This window comes from Oryx dammah, unplaced genomic scaffold (assembly GCF_014754425.2).
Source record: "Oryx dammah isolate SB20612 unplaced genomic scaffold, SCBI_Odam_1.1 HiC_scaffold_28, whole genome shotgun sequence".
Classification (NCBI taxonomy): Eukaryota; Metazoa; Chordata; class Mammalia; order Artiodactyla; family Bovidae; genus Oryx; species Oryx dammah.
In genome coordinates, this window is record NW_024070212.1 from 43,092,215 (window position 1) to 43,116,988 (window position 24,774).

The 24,774-nt window shown below is 38.7% G+C and overlaps 1 protein-coding gene across 1 annotated transcript in view; it reads right to left on the reverse strand.

Moving 5' to 3' along the window:
- The window catches only part of SNX7 (sorting nexin 7), a 122,504-nt gene that overhangs the window by 80,952 nt on the left and 16,778 nt on the right, over positions 1 to 24,774 (reverse strand). The window contains exon 2 of the mRNA XM_040232246.1: positions 1,305 to 1,487. Coding sequence (XP_040088180.1) covers positions 1,305 to 1,487 — 183 coding nt within the window. The remainder of the gene's footprint in view (positions 1 to 1,304; positions 1,488 to 24,774) is intronic.

Below are 24,774 nucleotides of genomic sequence, written 5' to 3' on the forward strand. Positions count from 1 at the left end.
TGAGCAAACAGTAGAAAAAGGATTTTTAGCTTGTGGGAGCAGAGGAGGTAAGCATCGTTTCGAATTGCATCTTGAAAAATAAACAGTAGTTCTTCTGCCTGAATGTGGGAAGGGCATACCAGACAGAAGAAGCAGCATATGCAAAGTTATGAGAGAGCAAGAAATACCCTAGAATATTCAGATAAAAGAGGCAGTTCTATGCAAGTGAAGAGCAGGGGTATTAAAAGTAGGCAGCAAGAGGCAAGTCATGTATAGTAGGCTGGCTCCAGACTGAGAGTCTCTGAATGTCATACAAAGGAGTCTGCACCTTGTTCTGTAGGAAATGAGGAGTCAGGCAGGATTTTAAGAATCTGAGTGAGGAGCTGAGATACACACATCTTAGTGGAACATAATTAGCAGGCCGTACTGAAGGAAGTGTGTGTATGTGGAGAGTCCAAAAGATTTTCAGCTACAAAAGGGATGCACTTCCAGAGTCAGAGAGTGAGAATTCACAAACAAAATGTTATAACTTATAAACAGAATTCTTAAAGGCTGCTGTTACGCAAAGATTATCATCATAAAGAGGATTATACTATTTGGCTGTTTTTTTAGTGTAAGCTGTCATTTTACAGAGCCTTGTCTGAGGATTAAAGAGACTTGGGTTCCAGATCTGTTCTGCTTTTGCATCACTAAACAACTAAACGCATCTCATATACGAGATAAAGTAACCATTTGCTTTTTTTTTTTCTTTTCTTTTCTTTTTGGCTTTGCTGGGTCTTTGCTGTGGTGCACAGGCTCTCTAGTTGCAGTGCGTTGGCCCAGGTGCCCCCACGGCATGTGGGATCCTAATTCCCTGGATTGAACCCATGTCCCTCTGCATTGTAAGCTGGTTTCTTAACCACTGGACCACCAGGGAAATCCTATCATGCGCTCTTATTTGGAAAACAAATGAAAAAAAATTTTGTAATCTTCAGAAAAAATGTGAATACAGAATACTGCATTATGTTTTCAACCAGTTGTTTTTCTTTATTAGCAAAACTTCTTTCCCAGATATGTTTCTTTATAATCTTTAAACTAAAACATTAAAGTGTTCCTATTATAAGAAGCACAAATGCTAACACACAAGTGACTGGTACTCAAGTTAATCCAAATTCATACAGGACAAGCGAAGGATAGATAAGATGCAATGTCTTATTCAAAATGGCTGAAAGACCAGCACTTAATTCTGCTAAAATTCTCTAACTTGAGTGTCTAAGTGAACAAAAAGTAGTTCCAAAAGTTCAAAGAAGCAACTGTAGTCAAGAAAATGTTCATTAAGTACTTGCCTTAGTAATAATCCTGTAAGTAATAAAAGTTTCAATTGTAGTAACATGGCTTTCAGGCTCATCAACGGTAATAAAAAGATCTTTCAAATCTGGCTCATCTTCAAACTTGACTTGGTTTATCATTGATAAAGGGGATGTCGGCATCAGAGGGCTGAAGGAATTCATGTCCATCAATGAGGCATCCTATGAATAAAACATTCAAAAATTAAAGTTGAGGTGGAAAAGAGTTAAAATTCTCTTTTTCTTAGCGACCAGAAATACTAATCAAATATGTCCAGAACAAAAAGGATAACCGGACACTTGCTTAAATAAAGTATGTGGAAATATATGTTTATTTGTGTTTCTTCACAAAATCCCACATTAAAAATGACAGTAAAGAAACAAACAAAAACAAGACAAAAATCATAAAAAGGTACAAACCGTCAAAGTAAAAAAAAAAAGGCTAAGCATGAAGTAGCCATCATAGTCAACAAAAGAGTCTGAAATGCAGTACTTGGATGCAATCTCAGAAACGACAGAACGATCTCTGTTCGTATCCAAGGTAAACCATTCATTATCATGGAAATCCAAGTCTATGCCCCAACCAGTAATGCTGAAGAAGCTGAAGTTGAACAGTTCTATGCAGACCTACAAGACCTTCTATAACTAACACCCAAGACAGATGTCCTTTTCGTTATAGGGGACTGGAATGCAAAAGTAAGAAGTCAAGAGATACCTGGAGTAACAGGCAAATTTGGCCTTGGAGTACAGAATGAAACAGGGCAAAAGCTAACAGGGTTCTGCGAAGAGAACGCACTGGTCATAGCAAAACCTGCTTCCAACAACACAAGAAAAGACTCGACACATGAACATCACCAGATGGTCGACACTGAAATCAGATTGATTATATTCTTTGCAGCCAAAGATGAAGAAGCTCTATACAGTCAGCAAAAACAAGACCGGGAATTAACTGTGGCTCAGATCATGAACTCCTTATTGCCAAATTCAGACTTAAATTGAAGAAAGTGGGGAAAACTACTAGACCATTCAGGTATGACCTAAATCAAATCCCTTATGACTATACAGTAGAAGTGAGAAATAGATTTAAGGGACTAGATCTGATAGATAGAGTGCCTGATGAACTATGGAAGGAAGTTTGTGACATTGTACAGGAGACAGGAATCAAGCCATCCACAAGAAAAAGAAGTGCAAAAAAGCAAAATGGCTGTCTGAGGAGTACTAACAAATAGCTGTGAAAAGAAAGTAAGCAAAAAGCAAAGAAAAGGAAAGATATACCCAAAGAATAGCAAGGAGAGATAAGAAAGCCTTCTTCAGCGATCAATGCAAAGAAATAGAGGAAAACAACAGAATGGGAAAGACTAGAGATGTCTTCAAGAAAAATAGAGATACCGAGGGAACATTTTATGCAAAGATGGGCTCAATAAAGGACAGAAATAGTAGGGACCTAACAGAAGCAGAAGATATTAAGAACAGGTGGCAAGAATACACAGAAGAAGTGTACAAAAAAGACCTTTACAACCCAGATAATCACAATGGTGTGATCACTAACTTAGACATCCTGGAATGTGAAGTCAAGAGGGCCTTAAGAAGTATCACTACAAACAAAGCTAGTGGAGGTAATGGAATTCCAGTTGAGCTCTTTCAAATCCTGAAAGATGATGCTGTGAAAGTGCTGCACTCAATATGCCAGCAAATTTGGAAAACTCAGCAGTGGCCACAGGACTGGAAAAAGGCAGTTTTCATTCCAATCACAAACAAAGGCAACGCCAAAGAATGCTCAAACTACCGCACAATTGTACTCATCTCACACACTAGTAAAGAAATGCTCAAAATTCTCCAAGCCAGGCTTCAGCAATACATGAACCATGAACTTCCAGATGTTCAAGCTGGTATTAGAAAAGGCAGAGGAACCAGAGATCAAATTGCCAACATCTGCTGGATCATGGAAAAAGCAAGAGAGTTCCAGAAAAACATCTACTTCTACTTTATTGACTATGCCAAAGCCTTTGACTATGTGGATCACAATAGTGATCTCTTAAAGAGATGGCGATTGCATCCCACTCCAGTACTCTTGCCTGGAAAATCCCATGGATGGAAAAGCCTGGTAGGCTACAGTCCATGGGGTCTAGAAGAGTCCGACACGACTGAGCAACTTCACTTTCACTTTTCATTTTCATGCAATGGAGAAGGAAATGGCAACCCACTCCAGTATTCTTGCCTGGAGAATCCCAGAGACGGTGGAGCCTGGTGGGCTGCCGTCTATGGGGTCACACAGAGTCGGACACAACTGAAGCAACTTAGCAGTAGCAGCAAAGAGATAGGAATACCAGAGCACCTGACCTGCCTCTTGAGAAATCTGTATGCAGGTCAGGAAGCAAAAGTTAGAACTGGACATGGAACAACAGACTGGTTCCAAATAGGAAAAGGAGTATGTCAAGGCTATATATTGTCACCCTGCTTATTTAACTTATATGTAGAGTACATCATGAGAAACACTGGGCTGGATGAAGCACAGGCTGGAATCAAGACTGCCAGGAGAAATATCAATAACCTCAGATATGCAGATGACACCAGCCTTATGGCAGAAAGTGAAGAAGAACTAAAGAGCCTCTTGATAAAAGTGAAGAAAGAGAATGAAAAATTTGGCTCAAAGTTCAACATTCAGAAAACTAAGATCATGGCATCTGGTCCCATCACTTCATGGCAAATGGATGGAGAAACAGTGGAAACAGTGGCTGAGTTTATTTTGGGAGGCTCCAAAATCACTGCAGATGGTGATTACAGCCATGAAATTAAAAGATGCTTACTCCTTGGAAGAAAAGTTATGACCAACCTAGAAAACATATTAAAAAGCAGAGATATTTCTTTGCCAACAAAGGTCTAGCTGGTCAAGGCTATGGTTTTTCCAGTAGTCATGTATGGATGGGAGAGTTGGACTATAAAGAAAGCTGAGTGCCGAAGAATTGATGGTTTTGAACTGTGGTGTTGGAAAAGACTCTTGAGAGTCCCTTGGACTGCAAGGAGATCCAACTAGTCCATTCTAAAAGAGATCAGTCCTTGGTGATCATTGGAAGGAATGATACTGAAGGTGAAACTCCGATACTTTGGCCACCTCATACAAAGAGCTGACTCATTGGAAAAGACCCTGATGCTGGGAAAGATTGAGGGCAGGAGGAGAAGGGGACGACAGAGGATGAGATGGTTGGATGGCATCACTGACTCCATGGACATGGTTTTGGGTTGACTCTGGGAGTTGGTGATGGACAGGGAGGCCTGGTGTGCTGCGGTTCATGGGGTCGCAAAGAGTCGGATACGGCTGTGCAACTGAACTGCACTGAACTGAACTGAAGCATGAAGTAAACTATCTTTTGGAAACTGGAAGTCTGATGGTGGAGTGGTAATTGAAAAGCTACCACTAAAAAAAAAGCTAAAGTAAGCCTAGGACAGGATGGTTAACTGGGAAGAAGAAGGCACACTGAGACGGAGGATCACAGAGAGACTCAAGAAGCAGAGTTTCCAGAAACCTGTAGACACGGAATACTGGTAGAGTTAAATGAGGGGACTGGTTGCAAAGCTCATAAAACAAAAGAGAGTTGGTACCTCAGATTCCCTGACATACCCCATGCAATCAGGTGACTTTTCTTTCCCAGTTTTGCAGAAAACTTGAAATTTACTGGAGTGCCTCTGAATTCAAGGACACCAGGTAGGGTGGAGGGAGAGACAGGCCCTGTGAAAATACAGATATCAAGGGAAAGTCCTACATACTAGATGGAAAGATATCCTGTCCTCTCCCGTCATTTGGCCCCAAGAAAGTGGCAGCAAGGTGGAAAACTACACATAAAACTTGGAGACTTCCTCTCTTAGCTGACCATTCCAAGAAAAATCTGACAGCTGCAGTGCCCTGGGGAACCAGCCAAGCCTCTGCACACTAACTCTACAAGGAAGCCCCTTCCTGGCAAAACACTGACTGTCTACGTGGCTTTTCATTACCTGGTGTAGGAACTACCAAACACCTCAACATGTGGGAAGTCTCTGAGGTGAAAGACTCACAAACAAAGAGAATATGAGAGGCAGACAGAATAGAGAATAGAATGCTTACCAAGAAAGGAAAGCATGAGAGACAAGAATGATATCAAATTCATAAATGAAAACAGGTGTTATATTTAAGAATTCAGAGAACAGCAGAGAAACCAAAAAAAAAGAGGCTCATGAAAGCTGAAATATGACGAAAGGATAAAAACTCAACAGAAAGTTCCAAGGATAGAACTCAGGAACTAAGCTGGACCAAAAGAACATGAGAAAGAAAAGAAGATATTTTTAAAAATTAAAGGATCCAGGTTGACAGATCCTGAGTGAAAATAATTCCAGAAAATGAAGAAGGTAAATCCAAACTGAAATATTTCCAGATTGACAGGGTCTATCAGACCTCCTCAAAATTAACAAGACCAGTAGTGGGTGGGGAATACTTCCCAAGCTTCCATTACCATGACATTTCATAATCGTAGAGGTTTTTTAATTCCTAAAAGCTTAGGAAAAAATTTAGGAAAGCCTAAATTCCAGAGAGAATATAAACAGGCAAAATACAACAGGAACATCAGGAATCAGAATGCCTTCAGATTCCTCAAAATGATAATAAATTAGTATCTTCAAAATTTTTAGAGGAAAATATTTTCTACCTAGAACTATTTATAGCCAGACAAACAGTCATTCAAGTATACAGGAAAAATAAAGCCATTTCAGGTATGAAAGATTTCAAAGTCTGACTTCCCATGCATCCATTCTTTGGAGGACTTCACTTTTCCAAAATAAGGGCATATGCCAAGAAGGAAGAAATAGGATCTAAAAGCAGGAGATTCAACAGAGAAGAGAATTAAAGAAAATTCCTTGGATGACAGTGGAAGAATGTTCCAGGTTGACAGCTCTGCAGCAGACTTAGAGAACAACCTATACAGAGAGGAGCTGAAAGACTTCAGGGAGGCAAGGTTATAAAGAGGAAATAATAAGAGAGGGAGGAAGGAAAGAGAAAGAGCAAAGTAAGCAGGGAAAGAGAAAGAGGAAAAGAAGGAAAGAAGGAGACTGACAATATCTGATACATCTAAACATAATGAAAGGAAGCGTGCCATGTTAGACTTTGTAAATGCATTAAGACTGATGCAAAAAAAAGTGAAAGGAAGAGAAAGCAAGACAGGGAGAAAGGGAGGGCCTTAAAAATGAATAAATGAATGAATGGTGAACTCTAAGGAAAACAAAAAGTACAAGAATGAAAATGTAATCACAGGTCATCACATCCCTTGACTGTGAATAAAAATAAATTATTCTTAATCCCCAATTTAACTAAAAATGGTGCTATAGTTAGATTAAGATAATAGGAAGAAAAACATTAGTATGTCTGAGAGGAGGAGACATGCTAATACCATGACGGAAAAAAAAAAGACGAACCATTCCAGACTGCTGACAACCATCTAAGAGACAACCACCACGCGACGCATGATCTTAGACTGGATTCTGTACCAAAGGAGGAGAACCTTTGAGAACCTTTGTTTTTTTTCTCTCTAAGAGATATCTTTGGTACAACTGGAAAATTTTGAAAGGGTCTGTGGATTAGAATATGTTAATAGTATTATGTCAATGTTAATTTCCTGATTAAGATACACTGTAATTATGTAGGAGAGTGTCCTTGTTTTCAAAAATACACAGAGATTTAATTATGAGAAATAAAATATGTTTCCAATTTACTCAATTTACAGAGAGGCAGAAAGCAAATCCGGCAGACCTAGATTCTTTGTGGCATTCTTGCAAGACTTCAAAGTCTGAAATTATTTCAAAATTTAAAAATATATTCATAGTTTTCAAAAGTCAAATTATTCAACAAGGCTTAAAATAAAATGAAACAAATTAAAAATAAAAATGCACCATCCCATGTTCCGGTATTAGTATTGTTAGTTCATACTCCTTAGAAGTAAATTCAGAACTCTTAACTATATTTGTTCCTTGTTACATTCTTTATTTCAAAATAACACATATACTCTTTTCCTAATTTTTCACTTTTGATATTAAAAGTAGATTTCCTACTAAGGAGGATAAAGAGTATTTATTTAGCCAATTAATTATGAGTATAGACTCAGAGACCTATTTTACTCAATGGGTTATAATTCATTAATATAATTCATTTCAATGTTCTAAGTGTCCAAAACTTGCCTAGTAAGAGTCCCTTAAAACTGGCATCTGTGTGTTTTTGATGTCTTCATTACTCCTTAAGCACTTTATTTTCAGACATATCAAGATATTTCAGATTTACTTTATACTTATTTTCCCCGCCCCCAGTCATGGAATCAGACATTTATCCAAAGAGCTATGGTTCCTTTAAGAGAAGAATGGTATTTATAATATAAGATATAAATGCTTGCAAATATATGCATCTTAGGCATGATTTAGACCAAAGAATAGAAAACAAATCACAGTTGGGTTGATCAGACACACAAAAAACATGGAGAGAATAAATTTCTTGCGACAAAAGTTCAGAGATAAATTACAGTATATCCCTAGGACAGAATACAATAAAGTCTATCCTTATAATAGAATACAGTAAAGTGATTAATGTATTAGAAGAATATACAGAAACTTGGGAAAAGGTTCACAGTGTGTTATTAAGAGAAAACAGAAGCTTATAAAATTTGTCTTTAACTAGATTCTAATGCATGCATGTGTGCTTGTGTGTTTATGACAGAGGGGGTCCAGAGGGTATGAGAGAAAAAGTAACAAAGAGCGACTCATAATATGCATGTCCTCATGAACTTGGAAGTTATACCAAAAAGTTAACAGAAGTTATTTCAAGTGTCAGGATTCCTCTTGAGCTTAATATTTTCCTGTCTTGAGTTTCTGTGTTTACAAATATTCTAAAATAAATGTGTATTATTTTGCAGAAAGATTTTTAATTGTTTATAGTCAACACTGTATCTAATGTGTTCATAAACAGTAAGAACCATTGTAATAAGTTAAGAGTATCTAGGGCCATTTTGGCAGAAGACCTTGGATTACACATTTGATTGTTTTTTTTTCTGAACTCATCAAAGTTATATAGTTAAAAAGGAAATTTAAAAATATGCCCAGAATCACAAGAAAATGGGATTGTCAAAATTATGGGATGCTAACACAATGGAATACTAAGCAGTTATTACAACAGAATTTAGAGGTTCCAAATAAACATGCAATCAGCAAGTACAAAAATCTCTCTCAATATTCATTTCATATAAATAGTTTTCTAAGCTGACAAATTTTAATTTGATGGGCAAATGTGCTTTAAATTTCACTGACAGTGCACACAACCATGTGCTCTGGCATTCTTTGTAGTCACCCTCTTGACTTACCACAACCCACTTCTTTTACCTACTACATAATTTAGCATTCTATTTCTTCTGCTTAAAATGCATCCTTTTGTAGAGTGGGAAAGATCTGCATGAATTTACAAAGGCTCACAATTCCAGTGAGTGTAGTGTGGTGTCATAAAAATATGCTTCAATATCTAGCAAAGGAAGAAAATTACAGGCTGAAATTTAGCAACCTCCAAGATTTCAGTAGAAAGATTTAAATTACTATGAATCACTCAGAAACATTCTTAAAACCTCAATAAAACTGACTATTCAAAGAGTTTTATATTCACTTCAAAAAAAAAGGAAAAGAAAATACACTGACGATATTTAAAAGATTTACATTTGGACATGAATAAGTGAAGAAAATAAGGGTTTGAGAAGATCCAAAGAAGTAATTAACCAAAAAGAACTCCATTTAACCTTTGGTGGTTGATCCTTTACAGGAGCAATGGATCGTTAAAATTTGTTCTTTCCAAACAAAGGTCTCACCTCCAAGACAATGCAGGCCTCTTTCTCCTTCTAGTTCTCTCTCTTCCTTCCCTTGCCCTCAACTTCATTTATACATTTGTTCATTCTTTGTATTTGGTTATATGTCCATTATCTTATGATATTTCAAACAGTGAAAATACATCTTTTCATTTTTTTTTTCCCCTTCAAGAGACTAAAGCAGAGGGGAAATTATTTGCATGCTTAAACTTCTTAAATAACACTGAATACGTATAGCTAGCATAGTGAACACACACACACTGAAGCATGCACCAAAACATCTAGGGATGGTTTCAGGCTAAAATCTGAATATGCATTATCGAGAAGTAAATCACATTGTTGCAGGAAGTCATTGCCGTTTTTTCCTCTCTCTTTTTTGATAGGTTCCCCCTGCCCTTTGGAGGATAACTGCTTTACAGTATCATGTTGGTGTCTGCCATACATCAACATGAAATCAGCCCCAGGTATACTTCTGTGCCCTCCCTCCTGAATTGCCCTCCCACCACCTACCTCTCTAGGTTGTCACAGAGCTCAAAAAATGGGTGGAAGACCTAAACAGACAATTCTCTAAAGAAGACATACACATGGCCAACAAACACGTGAAAAGATGCTCAACATCATTCATAGTTAGAGAAATGCAAAATAAAAACTACAATGAGGTATCACCTCACATCAGTCAGAATGGCCGTCACTAAAAAATCTACAAATGGATGCGGAGAAAAGGGAACCCTCTTGCACCGTTGGTGGGAATGCAAACTGATACAGCTGCTATGGAGAACAGTATGGAGATTCCTTAAAAAACTGAAATAGAATTACCATATGACCCCAAAATCTCACTAATGGCCATATGCTCTGAGAAAACCGTAATTCAAAGAGACACATGCACCCCAATATTCGTGGCAACATAGTTTACAATAGCTAAGACATGGAAACAACCAAGATGGCACTGTCTTTTATCCTTATTCCAAATTAGCACATTCACTATAAGAAAAACCATGTAAATGACTTTCCTAAAATAAATGGACATTAGCACTGTGCTAGCCTGGAAAATCCCATGGATGGAGGAGCCTGGTAGGCCGCAGTCCATGGGGTCAGACACGACTGAGCGACTTCCCTGTCACTTTTCACTTTCATGCATTGGAGAAGGAAATGGCAACCCACTCCAGTGTTCTTGCCTGGAGAATCCCAGGGACGGGGGAGCCTGGTGGGCTGCAGTCTATGGGGTCACACAGAGTCAGACACGACTGAAGCGACTTAACAGCAGCAGCAGCATGCTGCAATTTATTGACAAACTCACTTATGAAATAAGGGTAAGTTTTCCTTGTCATTACTTTTGTTTTATCTGCTGTGGGTTGAACCATGTCCTCCCAAAATTCATATGTTGAACTCCGAATCCTGCCACCTCAAAATGTGACCTTATTTGGGGATAGGAGCTTCAACAAGCCAAGTCGAGAGGCAGGGAAGAGATCCTTCCCTCACACATCAGAAGGAACCAACCCGGCTGACACCTTGATTTCAGACTTCCAGCTTCCAGAACTGTGAGAAAATTAATTTATTTGTTTCAGACACTTAGTCTGTGGTACTTCACCATGGCAGCCCTAGCAAATGAAGAGCACTTCTGTACACAGAATGGCACACAATAAATGTGTAAAGAAGAAAGTAAGGGTAGAAAGGGAAGGAAGGAATTATAATTAAAACATTCCATCTTCGACCCATTCATTTTTTTAAACCAGTTAACAATCAACTTCAATAATTTCTGAGAAATGTTTTTGCCTCCCTCCTTTAATGCTATTTGATGGTTCCAAAGTTCTACTATTGAAATAAATAAAATACACAGCTGAAATTTAAAACAAACAACGGCCTGCCAATATTTGGGTACTCAGGAGATAAACTCCATAATAAACAGGTTGAAAAGTGAGATATGACCTCTCTGAGAGGTGTCCTTCCTTAATATTCCTCCCTAAGATTCAACTCCAGAACATCTCATAAATATAACATGAATTACTCTGATAATACTAAATTGCATCCACCATCTGTGCACAAACAGCTATTTTCTTTTTATAAGCAGAGAGGGGAAAAATCAATGTGAGAAGTGTGATAAATCAGAATACTGGCATGAAAAGGCCATGCAAATAAAATTGCTGATGTACAAGAAACACGTACACCAAGAGACATCTGGTAAAATGCAACTTAACATGGAAGGAGTTTGAGAAACCATGTTGCTATGAGGGACACTCATCTTGATGGGCCTAAATTTAGACTTACCAGCTGTGTTTTGGTTTACAACTCCTTCCAATCTGCCTGCTTATAATAATAATAAAAATTAGAAAGGCCTTCTGTGGAACACTGTTGAAAATGTGATTGGGGGAAAAGCCAGCCTGTGTTGGGTTCTATAAAGGGGCATACAACACTCAATAATCTTGTTTGACATAATTTCCAGTGTGATGCAGTATATATACCCTTGTATGCATATATCATAATTTATTTATCCATTTTTTTTCTATTTTCTAACAGTGTTGCCTTGAATATACTTGGGCTTTTTCATGGTTTTTGCACTTATAGTTAGAGACTAACCATAGAAATGTCACAAATAATTTTATTTGATAAAATTTCCCCTCTGGACAAAAAGAAAAGTGGTAAAAAAAAAATAAAAAAAGGTTAGGCAGTCAAGGTGTTAGCTGCTCAGCTATGTCTGACTCTTTGTGACCGCATGGACTGTAGCCCACCAGGCTCCTCTGCCCACAGGATTCTTCAAGCAAGAAAACTGGAGTGGGTTGCCATTTCCTCTTCAGGGGATCTTCCCAACCCAGGGATCAAACCTTGGTCTCCTGTATTGTAGGCAGATTCTTCATTCAAGTTTAGACATATACTAGCTGTGTGAACCTGGTCAAGTCATGTTACTTTTCTGAGATTCAGTTTTCTCCTTTGTAACCTCAGAGAGGTCATATCTCACCTTGGATTCCAGATGATTAAGAAGAGGATAAAAAGAGACAAATAAATGTGATGTATATAGACACTGTCTGCTTGAAGGCTTTATGTGAATTATGCAAACATTACCATGACCCTGTAGAATATGTTCTATTTCCTCCCCTTTTTTAAACTAGGTAACAATACTACTGAATAGCTGCTATTTTACCTCTTGTTTTCAAATGAGGAACCAGGTTAAATCACTTGTTCAAACTCTAACTGCTAGTTTAATAAGTAGAGGAGATAGCATTTGACCACCACCTAACTGCCAGTAGGCTGATCTTAAGGGAGATCAACCCTGAATATTCACTGGAAGGACCAATGCTGATGCTGAAGCCGAAGCTCCAGTATTTTGGTTATCTGAATTTCTGCTTTATTGACTATGCCAAAGCCTTTGACTGTGTGGATCACAATAAACTTGAAAATTCTGAAAGAGATGGGAATACTAGACCACCTGACCTGCCTCTTGAGAAACCTATATGCAGGTCAGGAAGCAACAGTTAGAACTGGACACGGAACAGACTGGTTCCAAATAGGAAAAGGAGTACGTCAAGGCTGTATATTGTCACCCTGCTTATTTAACTTATATGTAGAGTACATCATGAGAAACACTGGGCTGAAGCACAAGCTGGAATTAAGATTGCCGGGAGAAATAGCAATAACCTCAGATATGCAGATGACACCACCCTTATGGCAGAAAGTGAAGAGGAACTAAAAAGCCTCTTGAAGAAAGTGAAAGTGGAGAGTGAAAAAGCTGGCTTAAAGCTCAACATTCAGAAAACGAAGATCATGGTATCTGGTCCCATTACTTCATGGGAAATAGATGGGGAAACAGTGGAAACAGTGTCAGACTTTATTTTGAGGGGCTCCAAAATCACTTCAGATGGTGATTCCAGCCATGAAATTAAAAGATGCTTACTCCTTGGAAGAAAAGTTATGACCAACCTAGATAGCATATTGAAAAGCAGAGACATTACTTTGCCAACAAAGGTCCGTCTAGTCAAGGCTATGGTTTTTCCAGTGGTCATGTACGGATGTAAGAGTTAGACTGTGAAGAAAGCTGAGCACCAAAGAATTGATGCTTTTGAACTGTGGTGTTGGAGAAGACTCTTGAGAGTCCCTTGGACTGCAAGGAGATCCAACCAGTCCATTCTAAAGGAGAGAAGTCCTGGGTGTTCTTTGGAAGGACTGATGCTAAAGCTGCAACTCCAGTACTTTGGCCACCTTATGCGAAGAGCTGATTCATTGGAAAAGACCCTGATTCCGGGAAAGATTGAGGGCAAGAAGAGAAGGGGACGACAAAGGATGAGATGCTGGATGGCATCATCGACTCAATGGACATGAGTTTGGGTGAACTCTGTGAGTTGGTGATGGACAGGGAGGCCTGGCGTGCTGCAATTCATGGGGTTGCAAAGAGTCGGACACGACCGAGCAACTGAACTGAACTGAACTGATGCAAACAGAGGACTCTGGAAAAGTCTCTGACACTGGGAAAGATCGAGGGCAGAAGGAGAACAGGGCATCAGAGGATAAAATGGCTGGATGGCATCACTGATGCAATGAACATGAACTTGGGAAAACTCAGGGAGATGGTGAAGGACAGGGAGGCCTGGCAAGCTACCGTCCATGGGGTTGCAAAGAGTTGGACACGACTGGGAGACTGAACAACAACAGTAGCCAGTAAGTCGCATGTATTGGGCACTATCACTGAATTCACTTTTTCAGTTTCCCATGAAATTAAATAGAAATCTAAAAGAATACAACAATGTCTATGGTTAAAACATTGTCATGTAGTAAATACAACCTAAGGCACTACAAAAACATTCAGGGCAGCCCAGAATAGATAGATAAATGGTGGTACACACACACAAGGTTACATATACTACACAGCAATGAAAACCAACCACAGGGACTTCCCTGGTAGTCCAGGGGTTGGGTACATGGGTTCAATCCTTGGTTAGCAAACTAAGATCCATGTACCACAACTAGAGAATCCTTGGCCCCCAATGAAAGAACCTATATGATGCAACAAAAGATCCCGTGGCCACAACTGAGACCCAATCCAGCCAAATAAATAAAAGAAATCTTTTAAAGAAAATAGGAAATCAACTACAACTTCTTATAAGGCCATTGATAAATATAAGCTAAATTATAAGCTAAATATTAGGGGGGAAAGCAAATCAGAGAAGAATTCACACAGGGCAACATCATTTTTTAAAGTCCTAAAACATACAAGGTCAAAATTCAGAAAAATCTAACAGATATTGCTTCAAATACATACACAGATCTTCCTCAACTTACAGTGGGGTTACATCCCTATAAACCCACTGTAAATTGAAAATACTGTAATTCAAAAAGTATTTAATACACCTAACCTTCTGAACCTGACAGCTTATCCTAGCCTATCTTAAATATGATTGGAACACTTAGATTAGTCTACAGTTGGGCAAAATCATCTAATACAAAGCCAATCTTGATGAAAGTGAAAGAGGAGAGTGAAAAAGTTGGCTTAAAACTCATCATTCAGAAAACTAAGATCATGGCATCTGGTCCCATCACTTCACAGCAAATATATGGGGAAATAATGAAAACAGTGAGAGACTTTATTTTGGGAGGCTCCAAAATCACTGCAGATGGTGACTGCAGCCATGAAATTAAAAGATGCTTGCTCCTTGGAAGAAAAGTTATGACCAACCTATACAGCATATTAAAAAGCAGAGACATTACTTTGCCAACAAAGATCTGTCTAGTCAAAGCTATGGATTTTATAGCAGTCATGTATGGATGTGAGAGTTGGACTATAAAGAAAGCTGAGCGCCAAAGAATTGATGCTTCTGAACTGTGGTGTTGGAGAAGACTCCTGAGAGCCCCTTGGACTGCAAGGAGATAAAACCAGTCCATCCTAAAGGAAATCAGTCCTGGATAGTCATTGGAAGGACTGATGCTGAAGCTGAAACTCCAATACTTTGGCCACCTGATGCAAAGAACTGAATCACTGGAAAAGACCCATACGCTGGGAAAGATTGAAGGTGGGAGGAGAAGGGGACGACAGAGGATGAGATGGCTGGATGGCATCACCGACTCAATGGACATGAGTTTGAGTAAGCTCTGGGAGTTGGTGATGGACAGGGAAGCCTGGTGTGCTGTAGTTCAAGGGGTCTCAAAGAGTCGGACGAGACTGAGTGACTGAAATGAACTGAGCTGAATCTTACGGTACTGAGTATCTCATGTACTCTACTGAATGTTGCCTGAAAGAGAAAAACAGAATGGCTGTACAGGCACAGAATGTTTGTAAGTGTATGGTTGTTTCCCCTCGTGATGGTGTGGCTGGCTGGGAGCTGTGGCTCCAGCAAAGCTTATCTCCTACTACCCAAGAATAGATCAAAATTCACAGTATGGTTTTTACTGAATGTGTAACACTTTTGCACTGTGAAGTCTAATATCATACGTCAAACCATTTTGCACTTAGGACCATCACTTTTATGAAAAACAAACGAATGAAAAACACAAAACGCAAATTATTATTTTCTTTTAAGCAAGAGAGATAATCTTGGGAGGACCACACAGAGAATGCAGGTATACCTCATTTTATCTTGCTTCACTTTACTGTACTTCACAGATATCGTGTTTTTCATAAATTGAAGGGTTTTGGCAAGTCTGCATTGAACAAGTCTATAGGTACCATTTTTCCCAACAGCATTTGCTCACTTCATATCTCTGTGTCACATTTGCGTAATTCTTGCAATGCTATTTCAAATTTACTATATGTTGTGTTAATCTGTGATCAGTGATCTCTTATTGTAATTGTTTTGGGATGCCACAAACCACGTCCATATAAGATATGAACTTGATAAAAGTTTCCATTCTAACTGCTCCCCCCACTGGTTGTCCCCCCATTTCTCTCCCTCACGTTGAGCCTCCCTATTCCCTGAGAAACAGTACTGAAACAGGTCAAGTAATAATCCTACCATGGGCTTCCCTGATGGCTCAGCAGTAAAGAATCTGCCTACAAAGCAGGAAATGTGGGTTCAATCCCACATTCGATCCCAGGGTCAGGAAAATCCCCTGGAGAAGGAAATAGCAACCCAGTCCAGTATTCTTGCCTGGGAAATCCCATGGATGGAGAAGTCTGGAGGGCTACAGTCCATGGGGTCACAAAGAGTCGGACACAACTCAGTCCTTTTCAAGCGAAAGGAAGAGTCTCAAGACTCAATTTAAATAAAAAACCAGGGATAATCAATCTTAGAAGGAAAGCATGCTGAAAATCAAGATGGGCTGAAAGCTAGGTCTCCTGTGCCAGTTAGCCAAGTTGTGAATGCAAAGGAAAAGTTCTTGAAGGAAATTTAAAGTGCTACTCTAGTGAACACACAGATGATAAGAATGCAAAACAGCCTTATTACTGATATGGAGAAAGTATTAGCGATCTGGAGAGAAGATCCAGCCACAACATTCTCTTCAGCCAAAAACTAATCCAGAGCAAGGCCTTAACTCTCTTTAATTCCCTGAAGGCTGAAAGAGGTGAGGAAGCTGAAGAAGAAAAGTATGAAATTAGCAGAGGCTGGTTGATGAGCTTTAAGAAAAGAAGCCATCTCTATAACATAAAAATACAGGGTAAAGCAGCAACTTGCTAATGTAGAAGCTGCAGCAAAATATCCAGAAGACCTAGCCAAGTTCATTAATGACGGTGGCAACACCAAACAACGGATTTTCAGTAAAGATGAAACAGCCTTATAATTGGAAGAAGATGCCACCTAAGACTTTCATAGCTAGAGCAGGGAAGTCAAGGTCTGGCTTTAAAGTGCTTCTTAGCGGCTAATGCTGGTGTTAACTTTAAGTTGGGGGTCATTGCTTGTTTACTATTCTGCATAGCTTAGGGTCCTTAAGAATGATGCTAAATTGATTCTGCCTATGCTCCATAAAAGAGGTTTTTCCCAGTAGCTCAGTGGTAAAGAATCTGCCTGCAATGCAAGAGACACAGGAGACAAGGGTTCAATTCCTGGGTCAGGAAGAGCCCCTGGAGGAGAGCATGGCAACCCACTCCAATATTCTTGCCTGGAGAATCCCATGGGCAGAGGAGCCTGGCGGGCTACATACAGTCCATGGGGTCGCAAAGTCACGACTGAAGCAACTGAATATGCACATGCTCTATAAATGGAACCACAAAGCCTAAATGAGAGCCAATGTGTTTACAACACGGTGTACTGAATATGTTAAGCCCACTGTGAGACCTACTGCTCAGAAAAAAAAGTTCTTTTCAAAATATTACTGCTCATTGACAATGCACCTGGACACCCAAGAGCTCTGATGGAGATGTTTAATGAGATTAATGTTTTCATTCTTACCAATACAACATCCATTCTTCAGGTCATAGATTAAAGACTTCCAAGACTTTTCAGACTTACTACTGAAGCACATGTACTGAAGTACATTCAGTACTGAAGCCTACATTTCACAATGCTATAGCTGCCATAGACTGATTCCTCTGATGGATCTGGGCAAAGGAAAGTGAAAGCCTTCTGGAACAATTTCACCATTCTAGATGCCACAGGGAACATCTCTGATTCATGAGAAGAGGTGAAAACATAAACATTCACAGAATTTGTAAAAAGTTAATTCTAACCCTCATGGATGACTTTGAGAGGTTCAAGACTTCAGTGGAGGAAATAACTAAAAATGTGGTATATACAGATGGAAAACTGGAATTAGAAATGGAGCCTGAAGATGTAACTGAATTGCTACAATGCCATGATAAAACATGAGTGGATGAGAAGTTGTTTCTTATGGATAGGCAAAGAAGTGGTTTCCTGAGATGGACTCTACTCCTGGTGAAAATGCTGTGAAGATTGTTGAAATGACAACAAAGGATTTAGACTATTATTACATAAATCGATACACTCAGTGATAAACCAGAGGCAGGGTTTGAAAGGACTGACTCCAGCATTGAAAGAAGTTCTTCTATGGGTAAAATGCTACCAAACAGGATTGCATGCTACAGAGAAATCATTTGTGAAAGGAAGAGTCAATTGATCTGGCAAACCTCATTCTGTTGTCTTATTTTAAGAAATTGCCTAGTCACCCCAACTTGCAGCAACCACTACTCTGATCAGTAAGCAGCCACCAAAACTGAGGTAGGCCCCTTAAGCAGTAAAAGGATTATGGTTCATTGAAAACTTAGATTATGGTTAACATAATTTTTAGCAATAAAGTATTTTTAAATTAAGGTATGTATACTTTTTGCACACTTAACTGACTGCAGCATAAACATAACTGTCATATGCACTGAAAAAACGAAAACTGGGTGACTCATTTCATTGCAATACTGGTTTTATTGTGACGGTCTGAAACTGAACCTGCAATATCTCTGAGGCATATTTGTACCAAAATTTGAGGTTATGCTTTATTTCCTAAGCTAGTGGTGGATGCAATATTATTATTCTATTACTAAGAGTCTGCAAATATTTTCCATAAAAGGCCAGATAGTAAATTTGGGTCTCACAGGCCATTACAGGCCATCTGGTCTCTGTTATAATTACTTACCTTGGGCACTACAGCGTGAAAGTAGTCACAATCAATGGGTGTGGTTATATGCCAATAACCTTTATTTGCGCACAAAATGCAGACCGGATTTGGCCACATAGGCTGTTTGCCCCTGTAGATATTATATAGTTATAGATATTATATAACTAGTTAATTACCTATAGTGATGGATGTAATATGGATACATATGGATATATACATATTCTTTTGTATATATGAAAACATTCTATATTAAAAATAATTTTTAAAGTTTTATAAAGGGCAGTTCAAGTACGATAGGATATATTCTTGATTATTGAAAACAGTCCACTAATTTTCTTTTTGTAATTTTCTCATCAAACTTAAAGCTAAAAATTAAATCCTCTTCATTTTTAGTACATATATGCTAAGTTGCTTCAGTCATGTTTGACTCTTTGAGACCCTCTGGACTGTAGACTGCCAGGCTTCTCTATCCATGGAATTCTCCAGGCAAGAATACTGGAATGGGTTGCCACTCACTGTCTACTCCAAGGGGTCTTCCCGACCCAGGGATCATACCCGTGTCTTTTGCGTCTCCTGCATTGGCAGGCAGATTTTTTACCACTGCGGTACCTGTAAAGCCTATTGCATAGTGGACACACTAAAAAATTTTAGTAAGATTTTTTTCTTGAAAACAGCTATACAACCCAGGGATTGAACCCACATCTCTTAAGTCTCCTGCATTTGCAAACAGGTTCTTTACCACTAGCACCACCTGGGAAGCCCTTTGGTAGGTAGGTAGAAGTCAAAATAAGTTTCAGATTTTTAGTATCCACCTAACTTTTAGGGATTTTTTTTCTTAACACTTGGATATGTATACAAATACACTCACAAAATAATATTTTTGATCACCTCAGTAATGATTACTACATATGAAACAAGGACAAGTAAAAAAGAAAGAAAAAATAAGTAAAACATGAAGACTGAAAGACCATTGAGAATCTTCCACTGTGTCCTTCAAATCATAGATGCATTTATACGTATGGTTTCCCTGGTGGCTCAGACGGTAAAGCGTCTGCCTGCAATGCGGGAGACCCGGGTTCGATCGCCGGGTCGGGAAGATCCCCTGGAGAAGGAAATGGCAACCCACTCCAGTACTCTTGCCTAAAAAATTCCATGGATGGAGGAGTCTGGTGGGCTACAGTCCATGTGGTCGCAAAGAGTCGGACACGACTGAGTGACTTCGCTTAGAGATATGTCACATCATTCCAGGGAAAAGACATTGAAAGCCATGGATGTTAAATCCATAAATGATAAGTCTACTAAATTTGTTTTAAAATAAGTCTGTGGTAATGGATACATATATGAAACATGGTATCAGCCAACTACTGCTACTACTAACCTACTATTGTTCTACTATTGTAGATTCCTGTGATGACTAAATGGAAGCAGAGCAAGCCAAGAAGAAGCAATTATACTAATCAGAACTCCCAAAGAGGTTGAAAATATGTCCCATGGGGAGATAACACTGCACACCCACCTCAGGGATATAGTAAAAAACGGTTCCCAAGAAGTGCAATAGTTGGCTAAAATGGATTTTGTGTGCTCAGTTGCTTCAGTCGTATATGACTCTGTGCAACCCCATGGACTGTAGCTCTCCAGGCTCCTCTGTCCATGGGATTCTCCAGGCAAGATTACTGGAGTGGGTTACCATGCCCTCCTCCAGGAGATCTTCCCTACCCAGGAATCGAACCTGAGACTCTAAGGTCTCCTGTATCAGCTGGCAGGTTCTTTACCACTAGTGCCACCTGGCAAGCCCAGTTTGTAGTATAGGGATAATAATTATCTCCAAATCACTTATTTCTTAATTGGAAGAGCCAAGACTCGGCTGCTACCACCCATATGCACACACAGAAAGCACCTAGCATAGCAGTTTTATTTCATTTAACAAAGCTTCATTGAATATCAACAATGTGTTAAGCACTGGGCTGGGGATTCTATAGTGGTCAAGACTGGCTACCATGATGCCTTCTCCCATGAAGCTTACACTGTAATTAGCAAGGAGGGTAACAGATAATAAACAAATAAAACTACAGAAAAATAAGATAAGCCCAGATACAAAGAAAGAGAGTAAATTCCAGAGAAAGTAGAGTGATTTGCTGGAGCGTTTAAGGCAAGGAGCGAGAGGAATGCTTCTGAGAGAGCTATCGGGGAAGGCGTCTTTAAGGAAGTGAAGTGAGAAGGAGCCAGCCAAGAAAGACACTGAGGAAAGTGGATTCCAGTCCAGGAAACCAATAATGCCTACGGCAGGAAAGCACTTAGGATGCTGAGGGACTAGAAAGGAGGCAAACAGGTAGAACACAGGCTCTGATGAAGGTATAACCAACAAAACTTATATTGACATTTACTGTGGCAGAATTTGAAGTCTTCACATTTTCATCTGATAGGTCTTGAAAAAAAGGGAGTGGAGAACTGCACGATAAATGAATGCTGCGCCTGAAATCCAAAGTCAGGCGCCAGCTGCACAGCTAGAGGCTGTTAAGGATCTGTACGATCTTCCTCAGATTATTCATGAGCATTAACCAATTGCAGGTTATTAATCATGACTAATGTCTTTCCATTTATCTCAATTATGCTTGAGTAATTTCCTATCTAGTGGAAAACTGTCTTGCTCATATTTAATACGCTATAGAAAAAAAATTAGCTTTCCTTATTCAGAAAGGTTTGACAAGCCATTTACATAGGATTTGCCACAAAACCTTTGTGGAAGATGGCCTGATTGTTCCCAATGATCTCTTGTCTTTCTGTGAAAGGGATATATCTCCTGGTCAATTGCCAGGTAACTTTCAGTGCCTCCTTATGAAAGCAAAATTGTTCCCCATCCCAGTGAATCTGACTAGTGCCTTGCTGTGGATGGTGTCATGTATGTGGACAGAAGATCTGGAAGCCACTGCCTACTTCCACCAGTGCTCGTATTCTTTTCCCTCTGCCATGAGAATGACTTGACCTAATTAGCATCACTTCTTCAGTCTTTATCCCCAGATGAAGTAGACCCAAAGCCTGGACCAGACTCACAGTCACAGTTGACATATACACAGGAAGAAAGAAGTCTTTACTACAGATAAGCCACTAAGAACTTGAGCCTATTTGTATTACAGCATTATCTAGTGGATAGTGATAGTGAAGCTGCTCAGTCATGTCAACTCTTTTCGACCCCATGGACTGTAACCTACCAGGCTCCTCCATCCATGGGATTCTCCAGGCAAGAATACTGGATTGGGTTGCCATTGCCTTCTCCAGGGGATCTTCCCGACCCAGGGATTAAGCCTGGGTCTCCCGCCTTGCAGGCAGACGCTTTAACCTCTGAGCCTCCAGGGAAGCCCGCCTGACCAAAAATACCATTCAACCTTCATTCGGGTTAAATACAGATGTATTCATGTACATATGGATTATGTATGTATGCACACAGACGCACATACTTAACCTTCTCAGAATTAATACAAAAGAATGAATGAGGGACTTTTTTCTCCCAATTTTGAAAACCCATATACCAAGAGTTTACCTTTTGTTTTTGGTCACACATAATAAGGTTTTCATTTTAATTCTAAACAGGATTTCTATTCCTAATGTTTCATTTTAAATGAACAAACTCTGATTCTCATTTTAGAATAAAATTTTTATTTCTTATAACAAAAATATTTAAATGATTAAAAAAATAAAATATTATGCTAAATTAAAAAAACCAGACACACACAAAAATGTATGATTCTTTTTATGTGAAACGTCCTAAAAAGGCAAATTTATAGAGACAGAAAATAGGAGATTAGTAGTTGTCTATGGCTGGGAGTAAAAATGGGTACTAACTGAAAATGGAATGACAGATTTTGGGTAGAAGATGAAAATGTTCTAAAACTAGTTGACAGTGATGGTTGAACAACTCAGTAAATTTACTTTAAAAAAAAATCATCTACCCAAAATGGATGGATTTTGTGGTATATAATTATATCTCAATTAAGTTAGTTAAAAATAATTTTTAAAGGGTATGTCATACCAAAGAATTTCTCAAGGTCAAAAAAAATCATTTCAGTACCAGTTTTAAAAACTGCTAATTTAACCTTCTGTTCTATTTTATCATTGGTGTGTTTTACTGATTTTTATATCAGTATTTGCTAATAATTTTGGTTGTCTGACATCCTTTTTTATTAATACTACAAGTAACAGTGCGTTATCCAGAGTGACTAGATACATGTAGTGTCAGAGTTAATCAAATATTCTGTTTAAAACAGACAAAACCGTTCACGCCTATAAATTTTTATTTGTTCATTGAGACAACTTTAAAGCATCTTCTTAAAGTAACTGTAAATGTTTAACTTTTAGTCTAATATCCTCTTTGAAAAGTGTGTGATACAATTTTAAAATGCATAAAAAAATAAATTTTGAACACTACAACTACATAACTGTTGAATCTGTTGTTTCATTTTGATCACACTAGCCACTTGCAAAAACTAGCAGGCTATCAGGGTCTTCAAAACTCAATGGAATAAAGTATATTAAAATTCAAATCTGGTCTTCTAATATTATTTTCCTGAAATACTTGCAATAATTTTCCCCAGTGTCACTGACCAATAAACAAAATATTGTTATCTGCACAAAAGAACTATATAGTTCTTCTCCCTAAAGGTTCTCATGGATTTTATTTTCTTTTAGCTACACAACATCCAATCTTATTTCCAAATAGAAAACTGGGTATAGATTCTGCTGTTTCCCTGGTTGCTCAACGATAAAGAATTTACCTGCAGTGCAGAGGATGCAGGTTCAATCCCTGAGTCGGGAAGATCCCCTGGAGAAAAAAATGGTAATCCATGTTAACTCTTGCCTGGGTAATTCCACGGACAGAGAAGCCTGGCAGGCTACAGTCCATGGAGTTGCAAAAGAGTTGGACATGACTTAGCAACTCAACAACATAGATGCTGCTAGAGCCCATCCTTTTCTGTATCTGCATTTCCAGCCTTCAAACCTACTCTGTGAGCTACTATTTCATTCTTCCTGCCAGAGTTGATTTCCATTGCTTGCAACTAAGCCCCCTGATTCAGACAGGTGTTATTGGCTTAACAGGATTTATTTTTCCAAATAAAAGGTTTCTAAATGATTTCTTTGGGTTTTTTAATTCTTTGTGTTTCTCTCTCCTAATGAAATCTAAATAGGAGATTTTGTTAGGACTGATGCTCAGCACAGCCCTGTGTCATCCATCAATAACATTTACTCAACATTTATCAAGACAAATTTATTTTAAATTCTATTTGGTCTAGTAACCTGACTGGAAAGACCAATACAATACAAACCAAATTTACTGAAAACAGATCAGTGGCCAATTACTGTGATAACTGTGTCCGTATGCATGAAAAAACTGCACAGGCCATATAATTCATTAATGTATTTATTCCATTAATATTTAGAGTTCCTACTCTTCTACCTTCAAGGAGTTTAATTTATTGGAGCTAGACAGGCAATCAAGATTTTAGAGAGAAGAAATAAAAATACCTCTTTATAAGGCAAAACATATTAGGTATTAATGAGATTCAAAACACTATTACAGGAAGCCCAGAATGGGAAGAAATTAATTCTAGCTGGAGAACGAAAATGTCCTTAGGAAAGAGGTCACTTTACAATGGGCCATAAATAACAGAAAGGATTTTGGTTTGTTGAGACCCAACAGTAAATTGTAAGGTGCAAATAAATCACTAAGGAATCCTGTTAAAATACTGATTCTGATTCATTTGGTCTGGAGTGGGTTCTGAAACTGCAATTCTAACAAGCTCCCAGGTGATCCAACAGACTCATGGAACATATTTTGAGTGCTAAGGTGAAGCAGATGGTGATTGCAGCCATGAAATCAAAAGACACTTACTCCTTGGAAGGAAAGTTATGACCAACCTAGATGACATATTCAAAAGCAGATTGCCAACAAAGGTCCATCTAGTCAAGGCTATGGTTTTTCCAGTGGTCATGTATGGATGTGAGTTGAACTGTGAAGAAAGCTGAGTGCCGAAGAACTGATGCTTTTGAACTGTGGTGTTGGAGAAGACTCTTGAGAGTCCCTTGGACTGCAAGGAGATCCAACCAGTCCATTTTAAAGGAGATCAGTCCTGGGT